Source organism: Rhipicephalus microplus, chromosome 8 (assembly GCF_043290135.1).
Source record: "Rhipicephalus microplus isolate Deutch F79 chromosome 8, USDA_Rmic, whole genome shotgun sequence".
In the NCBI taxonomy this organism is placed as follows: domain Eukaryota; kingdom Metazoa; phylum Arthropoda; class Arachnida; order Ixodida; family Ixodidae; genus Rhipicephalus; species Rhipicephalus microplus.
In genome coordinates, this window is record NC_134707.1 from 84,633,047 (window position 1) to 84,648,738 (window position 15,692).

A 15,692-nucleotide genomic window follows, 5' to 3' on the forward strand; every position below is an offset into this window, starting at 1 on the left:
ACATTTTGACCTCCAAGGTGGTGCCGGTGAGAGATTTCTTCTGTGCGTTGTTGGCCAATAAAAGATAGTGCTCAATGTACATTCCAATGGCTGCTAAGGGGGAATGAGAGACAGGGGCATTCGGCTTTTAGATAACGCGCACGCTGCGAATTTTTATTGTTCAACAACGCACAGAAGACAAAAAAAGGTTGCTACGTTATACTCGCTGGGCATAACCTCCTAGGTTTTAGAAAGGTTTAGAGAGCGTTGGGTCGCAGTGCCATAGTTACAGTGAACTAGTATATACCATGAAATCGAGGTGGTTAAAGGTGGGAAGTAGACATGAAGCGCAAGCCGCAAGAAAGTGTGCGTGTGCCTCATATCATTCAGTCCTTGGAATGTCCGCTGAATGACCGTGCTTCTATATGAGGAATATATGATGAAAAGATGCGAGATTATAGTACTTGGAGTGTTGAATAGGTGGACGAACGGACGCACAGACAGATGCTTGGACGGACGCAACGATGGCTGCACGGACGGATGGACGGACGCAGAAGCAGACGCACAGATGAACGTGCGGACGCACGAACAGACGCACCCATCGATGGACGGAAACAAGAACGAATGAGCGGACGGATGCTTCACCCCACTATCCATCATTCACTCCTTGAATATGCTGCCTTTTTTTATTTCATGCATATGCAAGAAATGGTGTGGTGAGATATTTTCCTCAGGCTTTCGTTTTTTTTCCCTAAGCCAAACGCAAATACGTGAGAAGAAGGCGCCAGCCTACGCGGCACACGCAGCACAGTCGCAGCGAAAGTGTGAAGAGCAACCTTTCAGAACTTTTGTCATACACTCTTTCGGTAATTGCTACAAGCACACTAGCAGGGTACCAACTATAGCGCAATAAATCATCACAATTTTTGTGTGGTAGGGAGTCATCCACTGTACGGCATTCTTCGGAGAAGCATGGTACCCACTATACTTGCAAGGAATCTTGTCCAATTTATGTGCTGTGGCTGACAACGAGGAAAAACTATGCCTGAAGAGGTCATAGTGAGGTGGATAATTCGATGACCCACTGGTCACGCAATGCGCATCGTGTGATTCAGATATCAGCTGCTTTTGTGCTCTAAGACACTTGATTAGTTATACTATCGCGATTCCTTTCCCGACATGAAGCTCAATGCTCTTGTGTCCTTGGTGTTTCTCATTTACCTATAAAAACAGAATATCGGTAGAATTCTTAATTTAAAAAAAGGCGATGAAACGTCAACCCTCTTCTTATATACCGGTCATTGGCAGAAAAAAGTGGTTTCCCGGACGAATGGGCAGCTGAAGTCAAAAGCCTCCATTGACATCGTGAGCATTAGCAGCGGCGCCGTGGGGGGCTGGGCAAGGCCTACAGTGTATTAGCAACGCCCGTTTGCTTCAGCTATCCTTGTCAGTCTGCTGTTTGTTTACTATATCCTTCAGAAATGAGGGGTAGTTGACGGCAGTTTACGATAGACTTTAGGAAAAAAGTTGTCGAGTATGCCGAAGCGCATGGTAGCTGCCAGGTTACGGTGCGGGAATTCGGTGTATCGGAGAAAAGTGTCTGATACTGGAGGAACGAAAACCAGCGCATCAAATCTTACAACAACAACAAAAAAGCGTCGTTTCCTGGACAGACTGCAGTGCACCCCGAACTGGAAATGCTACTCACCGAATTCGTCCGGGAGCTGCGTGCGAGGTTGCCACCCGTAACAGCGGAGTGCATCCTCGTGAAAGCTCTGAAGATGGCGCGCGGCTCCGCGTTCACCAGACTGCAATTCAAGGGCTCGCCATAGTGTGTGCGTGTGTGTGCATATTTACGAAGTGGCAGGACTTTGCGCGGAGGGGCGTACTTGCGTGTGCCCGAAGATTTCGATAACAAGTTGGTCCAGTATCAGCGCTTCGTCATCGGGCATTGTCGACAGCGTTGCTACATGGGCAACGCTGACAGAACTCCGATCTGGTTCGATACGCCTTCAACCGCTAAGACAACCTATCAAGTGAAACTCTGGACAACGGGAATTCACGATTTACATTGATGCTCACGTGCACAGCCGATTGAAGAAAGCTGCCCCCTTATATCATTTTCAAAAGAAAAGGTTAACCAAAAGAAGTTTTTCCCCGAGATGTTATCGTGACAGCGAACAAAAAAGTATTCTTGAAATAGTTCCTCATGCTTGAGTGGATCCGGCTTGTGTCGAGTCGGTCGCCCAGTGTGCTCTTTCAGCAACCGAGCATGTTGGTGCTCAACTTATTTAGAGGCTACCTCACGACCGATTTAAACGGACCTCTTTCCGATGGCCAGAAGGGCCCTTCATGATCTCTAGGGGACTAACATCAATCCTCCAGCCTCTTCGACGTAGTGCTCAATAACGCCTTCACAGATCGCGTGCGCGAGCTTTATACTGAGTGGATGCTGAGCGCATATGACGTCCACTTCTCGCGACTGTTTTTGGCTTGGTGTCGGCAGCTAGGAAATCTCTCCCGGAAGATATGCTGCGCAATTCCTTACGCAAATGCTGCATCAGCAACGGATTGGACGGAACGGAGGATGATCCACTCTGGGACGTAACTATACTGAGGAAGAGACGCTGCGGACTGAGGTTCGAACTAGTCTGACTGATAGCACTTTGTGGCTTTCTAGCGTTGAACTACATAATATTGGTGTGGAAATAGAAACAAACGTCACCACAGTGCCGGTGGTTGTGTCGCTTATTTATCAAGACAAGGGTGCGCCCCGATACTGTGCAATATTAAAAAAAATCATGGAATTTTTCTATACCAAACATTTAAGCTCTAATAGCAGATGCAGTTTCTTAGTGAATGCACAGGCACTCAAAAAAAAGTGGCTGCCGACTCAGTTGAACAACCGAGTGCAATCGCCCATTTATTTCGCCGATTTTAATTTTGTGAGGCAAGTGTATCGCTGTCGTGGCGTTTTCGAAGAGCTGATTCATGATGGACTCACTCGATTGTGTCCGGAACTGCGGTATCGAGCGGTAAAAAACTCGCTAGCTAGAAAACTAGCGGTTTTGGGGTTGAAAGGAAGCGCGCTACACTGACGACGCCATTAAAAAGTCGCGTGGTGTCATTTCCTGCGTCACAGCGACTGAAGCGCCGGCCTCTCCAGTGGTTACCGTTGCGAGAACTCGTTTGGCCAACCAGCTGCTGTTCCGACATCGAGAGTGGGGCTTATTGGTGGGCGCTGCCGGTGACGTCACTGTTTGAGTGAAAGGTGAGAAGGGACACAAGCTCAGCCTTCAGTCAGCTACTGGCTTCAGCATTGAAAGCTCGTGCGCTGAGTTCGAAACAAAAAAGGGAACGCTCCCCTGAGCACACGGTTCGGTTGACGGGCATTGTCATGCCCGTCAACCGTGCCCCGAGCGTTAAGCCCCAACTCCACGCACGCGTTCGCGCGCGAGATTCCACGCGCTCACGCGCCTAGCGCTACCACATGACGGCCGGAGACGGCGCGCCAGGCGAAGCGCGCGCGTTCGGAAAGATCTGGCTATGCCAGATATTTTTACACGCGCCGGAAGTTGCTCCCTCGGCAGCAGCCAATCAAACGCCGCTGCCGCGGGCTTCCGCTCCTCCTGTCTCTCAGCCGCAATGGCCGCCCTCTGCAAGTTGTCGGCGATGGCGGTCGATAACGAAGAACTAATCTCTTGTGTGACCAGCCGGACGTCCTTGTGGCTGGCCACGCACAAGGACCACAAGAATCGGCAAGTCAAAGATGCCCTGTGGAAAGAAGTGGGTCAAATAATGTATCCGGGGAAGGCCAGCAAAGGTACGTACGGCGCGTTTCCGCCGGCTTGACAGGTTGTGTTGATAGCAGTGGCTGATATTTCATTTCGTCTACGCAGAGTGTATCACTGCGGAGCAAAAGCGCTGGAAGTTTTTGCGGGACAAGTTCCGAAGGCTGTTCGTGCTAGCCCAGAAAAAAAAAGAAAAGCGGCATGGGCACGGAAGACGCCGACTCCGACACCGAAGATGAGGGCGATGAAGGGAACCCGCCTGCCGACAGTCCAGTGCAGCCGGCTTCGTGGCCCTTTTACGAGCAGCTGGTGTTCCTGCGCGACACCATGACCTTCCGAGAGTAAGTTTATTGACGCTTTTATTGGTATTACGAACTAGCGAAAGAGAAAAGCTCGCGTAGTTTTCGCGTTGAATAAAGTAGCTTGTGATTGTGAGCCTTGCCGCTTTCGGGAATGCTGGCGAAAGTTGCTAATACGCCACAAAATTTTACACGAAACGCGACGAGTAAAGGTAAGAACGCACAAAGAGTGCTTCTTGCGTATGTGTATTTCTGTCCTGTACACACCAAATGTGCATACTTTTGCGCCGTGCCCCGCGTTCTCGCACCAGAATAGTCTTGATTATTGAAAACTAAAAATTGCTTGCAACAGTACCAAAACCGCATCTGTAACGTGCGGTGTAATGCGAGGTTTAAACTAGGGATGCTGTAAAAGTGGAAACCTACAGTAATTAAAACTTGCTTGATTATGTCACGCTGAAGCCAACAAAAGTGAGCATTTTATTGCTCACAGTGATTGGTGGGGCCGCTCATTAGAGAAGCAGTTTTGTCCAGATGCAGAAGTGATTCCCTTGCAGTTCTTGGAAGCATATAGAAATTCTACACTACTCAGATGTACAAGTGGTGCCAAAGGTGCCCAAACCCTGTTGCATACAGTCATTATGCTGGACATCTTTCAGACAGCTGTAGAGGATGCAAACAGGGGGCAGATCTTGCACATACATTATGGGAATTGCTTCGAGCTATCTCTTAGAACCACATCATTGTTAGTGATGAGCAGTGGAAGACTGCTCCTCAGCTCAGATCCGGCAGATCAGCTATGGGACATTCAGTTAGCCGAAGACTCTACTAGGACCCAAAGGCACCTGGCTGATGCCTAGGATGGAAGGCTAGCCCTACTAAACTGGACAAAGAAATCTACTTTCCCTCTCCCTCCTTATAATGAAAAACAAAACAATTATAGTGTTCGCACACACTATGCTGTAGTGTAACAAGCATGCATTTATTAACAATGGGAATGTTGGCATGTTTGACGTTGCATTAACGATCGCCTGTGTAAACACACTAACTTGCTGAAAGGGTCTGCGGGCAGCCGCAAGTTAAAAAAGGAACTCAGAATGGCATGCGAGATCCATGAGGCGTTCTGTATAACACAATGCAGCAATGAGTGTGCTAGTACACAAACTATGGTTGTAAGAAGCATACATTTATTAACAGTGGGAATATTTTGCCATCTTTCAGGGCAAACATTGACACTTTTTTACACACCTATACCCTAATACATACACCTTCATTTTTGCTATGCAGGACTTCTGGAAATTTCGAGTCCCAGAGGAGGCAAAGGAAGGAGGATGTTCGACAGGTGGCACGGCAGGAGACCCCGGAAACCGTTTTTAGAGACATGTGTCCGAGCCAGTTTGACACCATCGAGTTAGATCAGACTGATGACCCCGCCGATCTCTATCCAGCGCCGGCGGTGTCAGTTGAGTGTAGTCCGTCGCTACTGGAACCAGGAATGTCATCCATTGAAGCGACGCAGTCAAGTGAGTCGGCACCATCACCGCTGGGAACTGCGTCACCGCTTGGGTTGGCGGCAACGTCACTGGAAAGCCAGGGGTCCAGCCTTGCCAGCATGTCTGTCATGCAGCCACCCAAAAAAAGACAAAAGAAAGACGACAATGACAGTTTACTTGTAGAGCACCTTGGAAAACTTACATACAGTCTAGAGGACCAGGACGACCATCATTATTTTGCATTGTCGCTCGTGAAATCAATGAGAAAAGTAAAAGAGGAAGACCACTTGCGCATGCGCATGAAGATTCTGGAAGTGATCCGGCAATTTAACAGTAGCTGAAGTGTGGTGCTTCTTGTCCTTAGAGCTGACAAAGCGTGGGCATAGAGAATGAGGCATGTTGCATTATGAGGCATGGTGCAATATGAGTGGGCCAACATTACATGGCTAAACATGATTCAGGGTGTCTTTGCTATTAAAGGAGAAGTTTACCTTCAGCAAAATGGGTGCAGCCCCTGCTCTTCCAAGCGCTTCAGGGCCCCTTGTTTGGAGACTCCGGGCTGGTGCCACTGCCACGTTACCTCTCCAGCGCTGCTGCAAAAGTAGGCCGAGAAAAGCGTCCTGGCATCCGCAGCATCTGCACTGAAGTTCCGTGACTGGGATCCCTGAAGCGAGAAATAGCAGGGGTCCACATACCCCTGCCCCGACGTCTGCTGGATGCCCTGCCTCCACCGTCCTGGAACCACATTTCCGAACCTGTCCTCTTGGTCGAGGATCTGGTCCGATTCCTCATTTAGGACCGCTAAGAAATTATGCAGTACACATGCTGCCTTCACTACATAATCCACATTCTTGGGGAGAAGCTGAATGGTGCGGAGCAGTATGCGCCACCTGGCCGCTGTGATGCCGAAGGCGTTTTCAACACACCTCCTGGTAAAATGAAATAATAGTACAAAACAGGTTTTAGAAGCAGCCACCTTTCAAAGCCGATTCATTAGACTATTTTTGAAACTGCAGCTACAAGAATGGCAACGTAAAATGGGCACAGTGCTCATAAGCTCGCGTTTGTTTAGAATAAAAGCCCTATGCTCTATAATTGTACATAAAGAAATATTTTGCGCTTATTTCTGTACGGCCTTTTAGAGAAGCAACGTGAACAGCTAATTCAAATCAGCATTTATGTTTGTAATGTAAGGTTAATCACAAGTCGCACAAGCTGCTACGCATGCCCTATTTTTCTGAGCTGGGTAAAGGACACTTGTTATTGAGATGGGGTCACAAACATTGTGCACGGTGCACACCTCAATTTGACTTGTGCTTGCGAGATCGTTTTCTCATAATGATGGTTTGTACTAAGTGTGGTGAGCTTTTTATGTGCCCCTTCTGTTTTTAGATGTTTTTCCTCTGAACTGTTTTCGTTCAGCTGCTTTGTCCGCAAGTTAGAGCCACTGTTCTTGAGCTACGGGGTTGACTATATGCACTATATTGTGAAATTAGAGCCACTGTTTTTAAGCTATGTATTTTGTGTTCATTGTTTTTATTTTTCTTCATCGATGTCTTGCTGCGAAGAGTGCATTAAACGTTATTTCAAGTGCTTTCTGTGTTTGTATAAAATTGAGTATGGCAGGCTCAGCATACCCAAAGAAAGTGCCTGATATCATACCGTGCTCGGCTTAGTCTGTAATTGAACACTCTTCGTTCATCTTCAAGGAGTCTAGCAGGGAAAGGGCGCATAAAGTCGCGCCGCAGCTGGAACGCTTCATCCCCGACGAAAGCTTACGGCGCCACCTTTGTGGTGCCTGGGAGCTGCCCCAGTGAGGGGATGTCAAGCTGCCCTTCCGTTAGGGCCTTCCCAAACTTCGTGTTCTTGAACACTCCGCCGTCACTCTGGCGGCCCTCTGCCCCAATATCGACCAGCACGAACTTCGAAGAGCTGTCGACCCCGGCCATCAGCACAATGGAGAAAGTACCCTGCAGCAGTAGGCGTCAGACCAAACATTAGCACATGTAAAGTTGTATGTGTAGGTGGGACCTACAATAATAAGCGATTACAAAGAAAAAGTATGACAAAATTTACAAAATCACCTATGCTGGCCACGCATTTATTTGTACCAGCTCATTGTGAAAAATTTCTGTCATGCACAGTGATAATTTATTTAGCCATAAGGGCTCTGAAAAACACCTCTGTTGAAATTAAATTTCAAAGTAAACATCAAATCAAGCTGTCATAAGTACCTGCCGCAGCACTGGAAGAATACTGCATACATGAAGTATTCTGGAAAAACGACTTAGACCACGGGGCTGTATTCCTTCGTTTTGGCAAACTGCGAGCTCAGTCCCCTTCTCTGTCTCCCTCTCTTCCCTGATTTCTGGAGCCCATGTGCACCATTCAAAAGTGGTACATAAGAAAAAAAAAGTATAGCATTGCAGGGCAAGGCTCTGGACGTTGTCCAAGCATTTTAAATTAGAAGGTAATTTAAGAAAGGGGTGAAGAATTTTAGGCAACTTCCTGCATTACAGAGTTTGGAAGCTTACTGAAATGAAAATAACTAAGACAACTTTTTATACCACAGCACTTAGCAACATTTCTTTTTTAATTGTCACAGTTACGCTACTGGCACCGCACCCCTACAAATGGGTGGTGCACATTGGCTGTCTATGTTGCCACCACACATTCTCCAGCAGACAAGGGCACACTACCCCTCCCGCATTAATGCTGTTCGTTTCAGTATACGTGCATAAATGGCCAGAGTGACTTACCTTGTAATTGAAGAAGGCACTTCCAGATTTCGGCGGGCAGGTGATGGCGACGTGCTTCCCGTCAACAGCCCCCAAACAGTTTGGGAACTGCCAACGCCGGGTGAAGTCGCCAGCAATCTTGGCCCATTCAGCCTTGGTTGGTACCTGGAATAAATTGGAAACCAGGAACAAACTTGTAGGCCAAACAGACCTATTTTTAGCTAAATATTTTTGTGAGGTGGAATGTGAAAAAATGACATTCACTTTTCTCTTGTGCATGCTCTTAGGGCATGGATCCACGGCATGGTGAACCAAATTTTGTACAAGGTGTAAGCTTCCAATCATGCTGAAGGCATGGTGTCACTTTTGTTGGCCAGTTGTACACGGTCAACGCAGTGCATTTTACCACCCCATTTTTTATTTCGACAACAAAAAGGTGTGATTACTGCATTTTGAAAACCAGAGTAATCAAATAGACATAGTTCACCAGGCTTTCAAAGCCCATAGGGATATACTGTATTTGCTAATCACAATTGCCTTAGGCACTGTTAATAATAAAAAATTTTTCATTTAAACAGACTCTTCGAAGGAATTGTTTGTACTGCAGATATGAAGTGTACCATTTACTGAAAGAAAATTTTATACAGGCTCTGACGTTACCCACCTTCATAAAGTGGTCCTTCAGGCGAGCCCAAATGGCTCTACAGGTCACGTGAATGCTTCTCCGGTCAGTTTCAATGCCGACACGGTAGGCGAGGGCCACGTTGCAGATGTCCAGCCCTGAAGCGAGGTAGCTGCAACACAGAAAAAGTAATTTCTTCTCCGATTCACAATACATGGTCAGCACAACTGCAACAAAAGTGTTTGATAACATGCAAACTCTGAACAGGATTGCCTCTTTAGGTAACAAGCAAATGGCAATATTGCTTTCTGACACGAAGGGGCATCTATATTAAAAAAGTTTGAAGACTTGGCCAATGTGAGAAAGCATGAATGATTGCAACGCCCATTTCGCCATTTCACAATGCAAAAGCCATTTGTATAAGCTGACGTATGCATCTATGATCTGTTCACTGACATATTTATGTTCTTGCATCAGCATCAGAAGGCAACCTGTACCAACCTCAAGGTTATTGCAAGCTTTTCGCCTGGCTCCAGGGGCTCTCGTATGAAGTGCTGCCGTGTCAAGTCCGCAGCAACAAAGCCCAGCAACTTGTCGAACAGCGCGGGTGACATGCGGTAAAACTTAAAGAAAAACTGCTGGTCGCCTTCCCGCATTCGACGCATCTGTAGGGAGAAAGAAAGTGTACTGTCGAAGATGGACACTACCATTTTAGTTACTTGTACACCGGGTAAGCCAGCTCCAACGGGCTATGAAAAGGGTAGATAATTCATCATGCATTTACAAGATGCACAGGTACTATCTTTAAGGGAGCTAGCTCATGTCGCAGCTACAAAATCTGGTGAATAAAATGGGGCATCTAGAGCACTCTGGAATTTTATTTTAATTTATACGAAGCGCATTAAACGTTTTCTTAGCGCGGCTCACATTGTTTAACCTCTTTTGCGTAAAAAGAAACACGCTAGCTGGGGGTTACAAGGCGGCGGAATGCTTCGCTCGCGCAAACAAAGCGCCGACAACAGACGAGAAGCGAGCGCTTACAACGTGTGCACCCCACTGTTGGTCATGACGCTATACAGCTTTCAGAAAACACAAACAAAAATTCCGTTGTGACTAACCAACTCAGCTAACCATGCCTACAATAATAGGGCTAAGCATTAATGCACTGCGAAATAGCAACACGATACTCACGGCTGTGTGGTACAGGCCTTCCTGTTTTCACGCCAAGAAGACAGGCCGCACCCAGCAACGGTGCTCTCGTTGCCTTCGCTGCCGCCTTCTGACGATTGTCTTCGCTACTCGCGTAGCTAGCAGGAACAGATGGCTGCGAGTCAGCGTTGCGACCATTTTCCCTCGATGAAGCAGGATAAACGGAAGCGGGCTTGAAAAGAGCGGTAAACAAAACCAGAGGAGGCGATGTCGAAACACTGCGCTACCGAGTAAACAAAACCGTCGACTTGGCTCGGATGCTCGGCTCGTGGCTAGGCTCGGCTGCTGTGTGTGTGTGTCAAGTCGTGTCGATAGTTTGCGTCGACAAGAAACAGTTTTTTCGGCGTCTCAAAATGAAAAAGAAATGTTTTTATGCGTTTTAGTAACTATTATGCGGCTTGTTAGTAGTGCGCATGTGTGTCTGTAGTCAGGCAGTTCTGGCCAGTGTGGTCTAGCGACATTGGGCTGCGCAAGTCGAGCGCGGGGCGGTGAGCGTTCGCGCGCCTCTCATGTGGTTGCTCGCCCTCCCCCTTCACAGGCGCCCCGAACGCATGAGCGCGCCAGCGCGTAGAATCTCGCGCGCGAACGCGTGCGTGGAGTTGGGGCCTTATCCTTAGGTAACGGTAAAAACGGATGGGTAGATCACAGCAGCACCATTTAGCGTAATGCAAAACGCGTGGTTACAGCTTCACGAAACCACGAACGGTATCGCAGTTTTTGACGAAATCAAAAGCAGCCCGTCCCGTCCTCAAAAGCGGCTAACGTGTCCGACGCCCGATTCCATGCCCGGTATTAGTTTACCAAAATCACGAGCGCTCCCAAAGGAGAAACACTATCACGCGATAGGCGCATCTCTCTAGACAGACTACTTGGCCTCCCAGGCACCACCGAGACGTACGGTAGGCTCCGGTTCAAGTCCTAGACAAAGCCTGGTAATTCGGTTACCTGTAGCAATTGATGGGTGCCTTAATATGTTGGGGCATCTGGTCAAAAAATATCTTGAAAGGCTCGAATTGCGGGTCAGCCATATTACCAGCGACCACACAGGGTTATACATTGGCGGTTGGCAACAGCAGCGGATGGATGAATGAATGGATGGATATGGCCGTACCCTTTAGATTGGGCGGTGGCTAGCGCCACCAAGCCGTAATACTTCATGAACTCAAAACTATATTTATTTATTTTTTCCTTAAAAAGTGAGTTTGAGGATTCGTACTTTGCAGTGTAGAGTTTAATTTTCACTCGTGCCTTAACTTTAGCCACCAATCAGATAACCTCCTTCTAGTTAAGTCTACTTGCCTAAAGTCTATTTTGCCCTCCCGGTCCCTAAACCCCAGTGCTTTGAAAAACTCTGCGCCATCATCCTGAACTATAGGGTGAAGCCCTTTACAGAACATTATCAAGTGTTCGGCAGTTTCTTCTTCCTCTCCACACGCACTGCATACTGTGTCTACCCCTTCGTATTTGGCCCGATATGTCTTGGTTCGCAGTACTCCCGTCCTTGCCTCAAACAGTAGAGAACTACCCCGAGTATTATCATAGATCCTTTCCTTGGCAATTTCCTGCTTAAAAGTTTGATAGATCTCTAGTGCGGACTTCTTAATCATGCCAATTTTGCACATGTCAGTCTCCGTTTCCTTCACTTTCTTCTTAACCGATAGTTCTTTTTGGTTTGGCCACTTGCTGTTTTCTAAGTATTTACCAGTCAACTTCCTGGTTCGCTTCCTCCATTTTGTATCGACATTCTTCATGTACAAGTAGCTGAAAACCTTCCTAGCCCAACGCTCCTCCTTCATTTCTCTCAATCGCTTCTCAAATTTTATCTTGCTGCTAGCTTCCCTGCCCTCAAATGATGTCCATCCCATATCACCTTGTACTCCCTGATTTGGTGTATTCCCGTGAGCTCCTAAAGCAAGCCTGCCTATTCCACGTTGCTTAATTTCTAATCTTGCTTGAACTTCTGATCTCATGCACAAGACCGCATTGCCGAACGTCAGCCCAGGAACCATGACCCCTTTCCATATTCCTCTCACAACATCATACCTATTGTAATTCCACAGTGCCCTATTTTTCATCACTGCTGCATTCCTGTTACCTTTAGTCGTCACGTATATTTCGTGTTCCCTCAGGTACTCGGTTCCGTTGCTTATCCATACGCCCAGATATTTGTATTTATCTGTTATCTCTAGCGTGACGTCCTGTATCCTAAGCTCACTACCTTCGTTGTCATTGAAAATCATGACTGCTGATTTTTCCTTACTGAATCTAAAATCTAACCTATCTCCCTCATTACCGCAGATGTCCATCAACCTCTGCAAATCTTCCTTGGTCTTGGCCATTAGCACTATATCATCTGCGTACCTTAATGCTGGTAGTGCCTGATCAATAAGTTTTCCTTGTTTGACTAAAGAGAGGTTGAAGCCCAGCCCACTTCCCTCAAATTTTGCCTCTAATCCTTGTAGGTACATCATGAATAATAAGGGTGACAGGGGGCACCCCTGCCTAAGCCCCCGTTTTACCTCTGCAGGCTTGGATACTTGTTTTTCCCACTTTATAACTACCTTGTTACATTTATAGATACCCTTTAAAAGATTAGTGACTACATGTTCCACGCCTAGTGTGTCCAGTATTCCCCCCAATTCCTCTTGAACCACGCTATCGTACGCTCCCTTGATATCCAAGAATGCTAGCCACAGGGGCCTGTGTTCCTTTTCTGCTATTTCGATGCACTGCGTCAGTGAGAACAGAGAACAGTATGGTGGTGGTTCCTAGTGACGAAAAGGCTGAGCGTTGTTGGTTTCGGTTATGGAGCCTAGTGCCCCAAATACAAGTTTAAAGGTTGAGCGGCCAGAATGATCACCACAGCACGTTTAAAACATATCAGAATCGAAATATACGCTACGCAACAGAGATCGCACAAGCCTCTGAAGCTCTCGGAGTTAAGATTCTGTTTTTCTTCTTTTCATTTACCCGCTAAGTTATCTTGTACGGCTCTATTTTTATGAAGTGACAACGTGCATTGCACGCTGGTGTATCGAGACTAAATCACCAAAATGATACAAAAAACACGTTGAAAGCATGAGGCACAGCGAACTAACGAAGCAGTGCGAATGTCACGACAGCCATTCAGAAAGTTTCGCGAGCGAACCAGTTTGGGGAATTCCCATCCTTTCGGCGCCATGAAAATGCACAACATTCGGTTACGAACAGCAGATATCTTTTGTAGCCGTTGACGACGGCCTCCTCACTGAATCACTGTACGCTTACTTAACACTGTCGCGCAAGGACGCTTCATCGTCGCGTCAGCAAAAACAGGACGGTTGCGTTCGGAGCCAGTTTGTGAGTGAGCGGTGTATACTTTAGGGCATAGCGATTTTCAAGTTTTTCTTTCGATATAACGTAGGCACGCACAGCGCTCCTGCATAATTACTGGAGGACAGGACATACTATATGCTACCATCAAATGGAAGCATATAGGTGTTCTGTGATATACCATGTCACCGCCTCTGACGTACGAAGGGACATCAAGTGGTACCGACTGTGCGAAGTGTTCGAACACTCCAGTGATTCAGACTGTTCAGCCTCGGCTTTTCTTGCTTTGAAAGAGCTGGTTGGGTTTGTGTTAGCTACAAAAGAAGTTATATTGCTTGCTAAAAAAGATTTTTAGCGAGCCACGGAGCATGTGGCGCCACGGACGAGCAACATGAAGAGGTTCTCTGGTATAAGGTGAGTAGCTGTGTAAATCATCTAGACTTCTGAAAATGAAACATTCTCTCGTTTCGGGTGCATCTGTCTTTACTGAAGTCAGCGAAATGGCGTGCACCTGTCTCTTACTTTGCGTGCAGAGTGCGTGGCCGAGAGATAAACGTTTTATTTCGCATGGATTGCATGCCACGCGCGATTGAAGGCGACACCTCAACCAGTTTTCAGAGCGGTATCAAGTATAGCCGAAAGCGAACGATATTGGACAGTGCTTGTTAAGCTCTCACGACCTTTTGTAAGGGCACCGAATTATTGTACCAGTAGCTCAGCACAACACGGTTGCTTACAGAAGCAGTGACCTTCAAGTATGCAACGCAAAAAAAAAAACAGCATTCGGACCGAATAATTCTCTCCTCCATTGTGCTGCAGACTGCTGTATAAAGCCTGCCAGCCAAGCGTGAATAAATTTCACCCAATTTCTTCGCACACATTACAGCAAAGTTCCACGTCGTACTCGCCGAAGATTTTATTCTCAACGCAGTACATGAAATTGTTTCCCTAAAGTGCTTATCGCACACGCAACAATAAAGCAGCGTTGCTTCCCGCAACAACGGCTTTATTGTTCATGCACCCTGCTGCTTTTAGGTATCGGGGTAGCAGGAAAACTCGCGCCACAGTGTGAAGTACTGACCACATCACGAGTTCCTTTAATCATACAAGGGCTTTACAGTGGGGTTGCTGCGATTCCAGGCTTTGGGAATCGGTCTTTCCAGCCTTAGAGTAAACAAAGATAATTAGTTCATATGCGCCCAATTCACGAAATATAGTGTCATTCTAACTCGAACTTTTTGCGGGTGCACGAATGCTAAAAAAAATGGCCGCTGGATGGGGTCAACACTATAGTATGATAGCTGAGTTGTTTCGCCCATTTTAGTTTTATCAGTCATGTATGTCACTGCCCCGACGTTTTCGAAGGGCTCGTTCCCATTAGGCTTGCTCCAGTGTGCCCCGCACTGCGGTATCGAGCTGTACACAAACCACATGACTGGAAAATTTGCTGTTTCGGGGATGAGAGCAAGTGCGCTGCACTGAGATTCACTTAAATAGTTGAGTCACGTGATGTCGTTTACTGCGTCACAGCTACAGCAGCACCAGCCTCTCCGGTGTTCGGCCTCGAGGCCAACGCACAGCCGCACAAACATTTTTAGCCAACCAGAACCTGTTCCTCCATTGAGAGCAGGGCTTATTGGCTGGCGCTGCCCATGACGTCACTGCCTGAGTGATAGCACTGATAGGAGAAAGGGGACAAGAGCTCGGCCTTCAGTAGCCTGCTGGCATCGGCGTTGAACGCACGTGCGTTACGTTGGCAGAAAAAAAAAGTATTGCTTCCCGTAAGTACACCGCTTTATCGTCATGCCCGTCAACCGTGCCCCGACTAGTGACGATCTTATTTCGCAGGCTCAAGGGAAGATGCAAAACACTTCGAGCCTGCTTCCCTACGTCTTCCTCGCGGAGAGTCTGAAGATATGGGTCCCGTGTGACGATTCCGCAAGCGACGATTCATCGAGCGATGACTCGTCCAGTGATGATTAGTGGAGTTTATTGGCGCAAAGGCCAGATGTGGCCAAAGAGCGCCAGAGCGATGATAATGAACTGTGCGATGTGCAGTGTGGATAAAACAGATGTGACGTGGCTGTAAATGGGCCTAAAAACAGTCGCTGTAGGTGCGTAAAAATATATATATATAGTAAAATTATGGCAATGACAAATGATGTGTGCTATGGAAACATAAAATGGTTTAAAAGTGATATGTATGTGAAATACAAACTTGGTATGGAGCACCAGTGCCTCGACAAAGC

At 47.1% G+C, this 15,692-nt stretch overlaps 2 protein-coding genes and 1 pseudogene across 2 annotated transcripts; 1 reads left to right on the forward strand and 2 right to left on the reverse strand.

Annotated features, from left to right (window-relative positions):
* Window positions 1-3,911: 3,911 nt before the first annotated feature.
* Window positions 3,912-6,150, forward strand: LOC142769207 (uncharacterized). The gene is made up of 2 exons (XM_075872237.1): window positions 3,912-4,111; window positions 5,357-6,150. Exons 1-2 carry the CDS (start codon window positions 3,972-3,974, stop codon window positions 5,901-5,903), a joined length of 687 nt encoding a protein of 228 aa, XP_075728352.1. The 5' UTR covers window positions 3,912-3,971; the 3' UTR covers window positions 5,904-6,150.
* Window positions 5,240-8,437, reverse strand: LOC119179068 (uncharacterized; annotated as a pseudogene).
* LOC119179069 (uncharacterized) lies at window positions 8,059-9,536 on the reverse strand. Its single transcript, XM_075870263.1, has 4 exons — window positions 9,424-9,536; window positions 8,965-9,094; window positions 8,322-8,465; window positions 8,059-8,070 (listed from the first exon to the last, which is right to left on the reverse strand). The coding sequence occupies exons 1-4, from the start codon at window positions 9,534-9,536 to the stop codon at window positions 8,059-8,061; spliced, it is 399 nt and encodes a 132-aa protein (XP_075726378.1).
* Window positions 9,537-15,692: the final 6,156 nt, after the last annotated feature.

What these genes read in the sequence shown, in the direction of transcription:
- LOC119179069 (XM_075870263.1), bottom strand. Translation starts at nt 9,536, where the DNA reads ATGTCACCCGCGCTGTTCGACAAGTTGCTGGGCTTTGTTGCTGCGGAC. An exon ending in AAGCTTGCAATAACCTTGAG is followed by an intron (nt 9,095 to 9,423) that starts GTTGGTACAGGT and finishes TCTGTGTTGCAG; the next exon opens with CTACCTCGCTTCAGGGCTGG. An exon ending in TGAAGGACCACTTTATGAAG is followed by an intron (nt 8,466 to 8,964) that starts GTGGGTAACGTC and finishes AATTTATTCCAG; the next exon opens with GTACCAACCAAGGCTGAATG.
- LOC142769207 (XM_075872237.1), top strand. Translation starts at nt 3,972, where the DNA reads ATGGGCACGGAAGACGCCGACTCCGACACCGAAGATGAGGGCGATGAA. An exon ending in GACACCATGACCTTCCGAGA is followed by an intron (nt 4,112 to 5,356) that starts GTAAGTTTATTG and finishes TTTGCTATGCAG; the next exon opens with GACTTCTGGAAATTTCGAGT.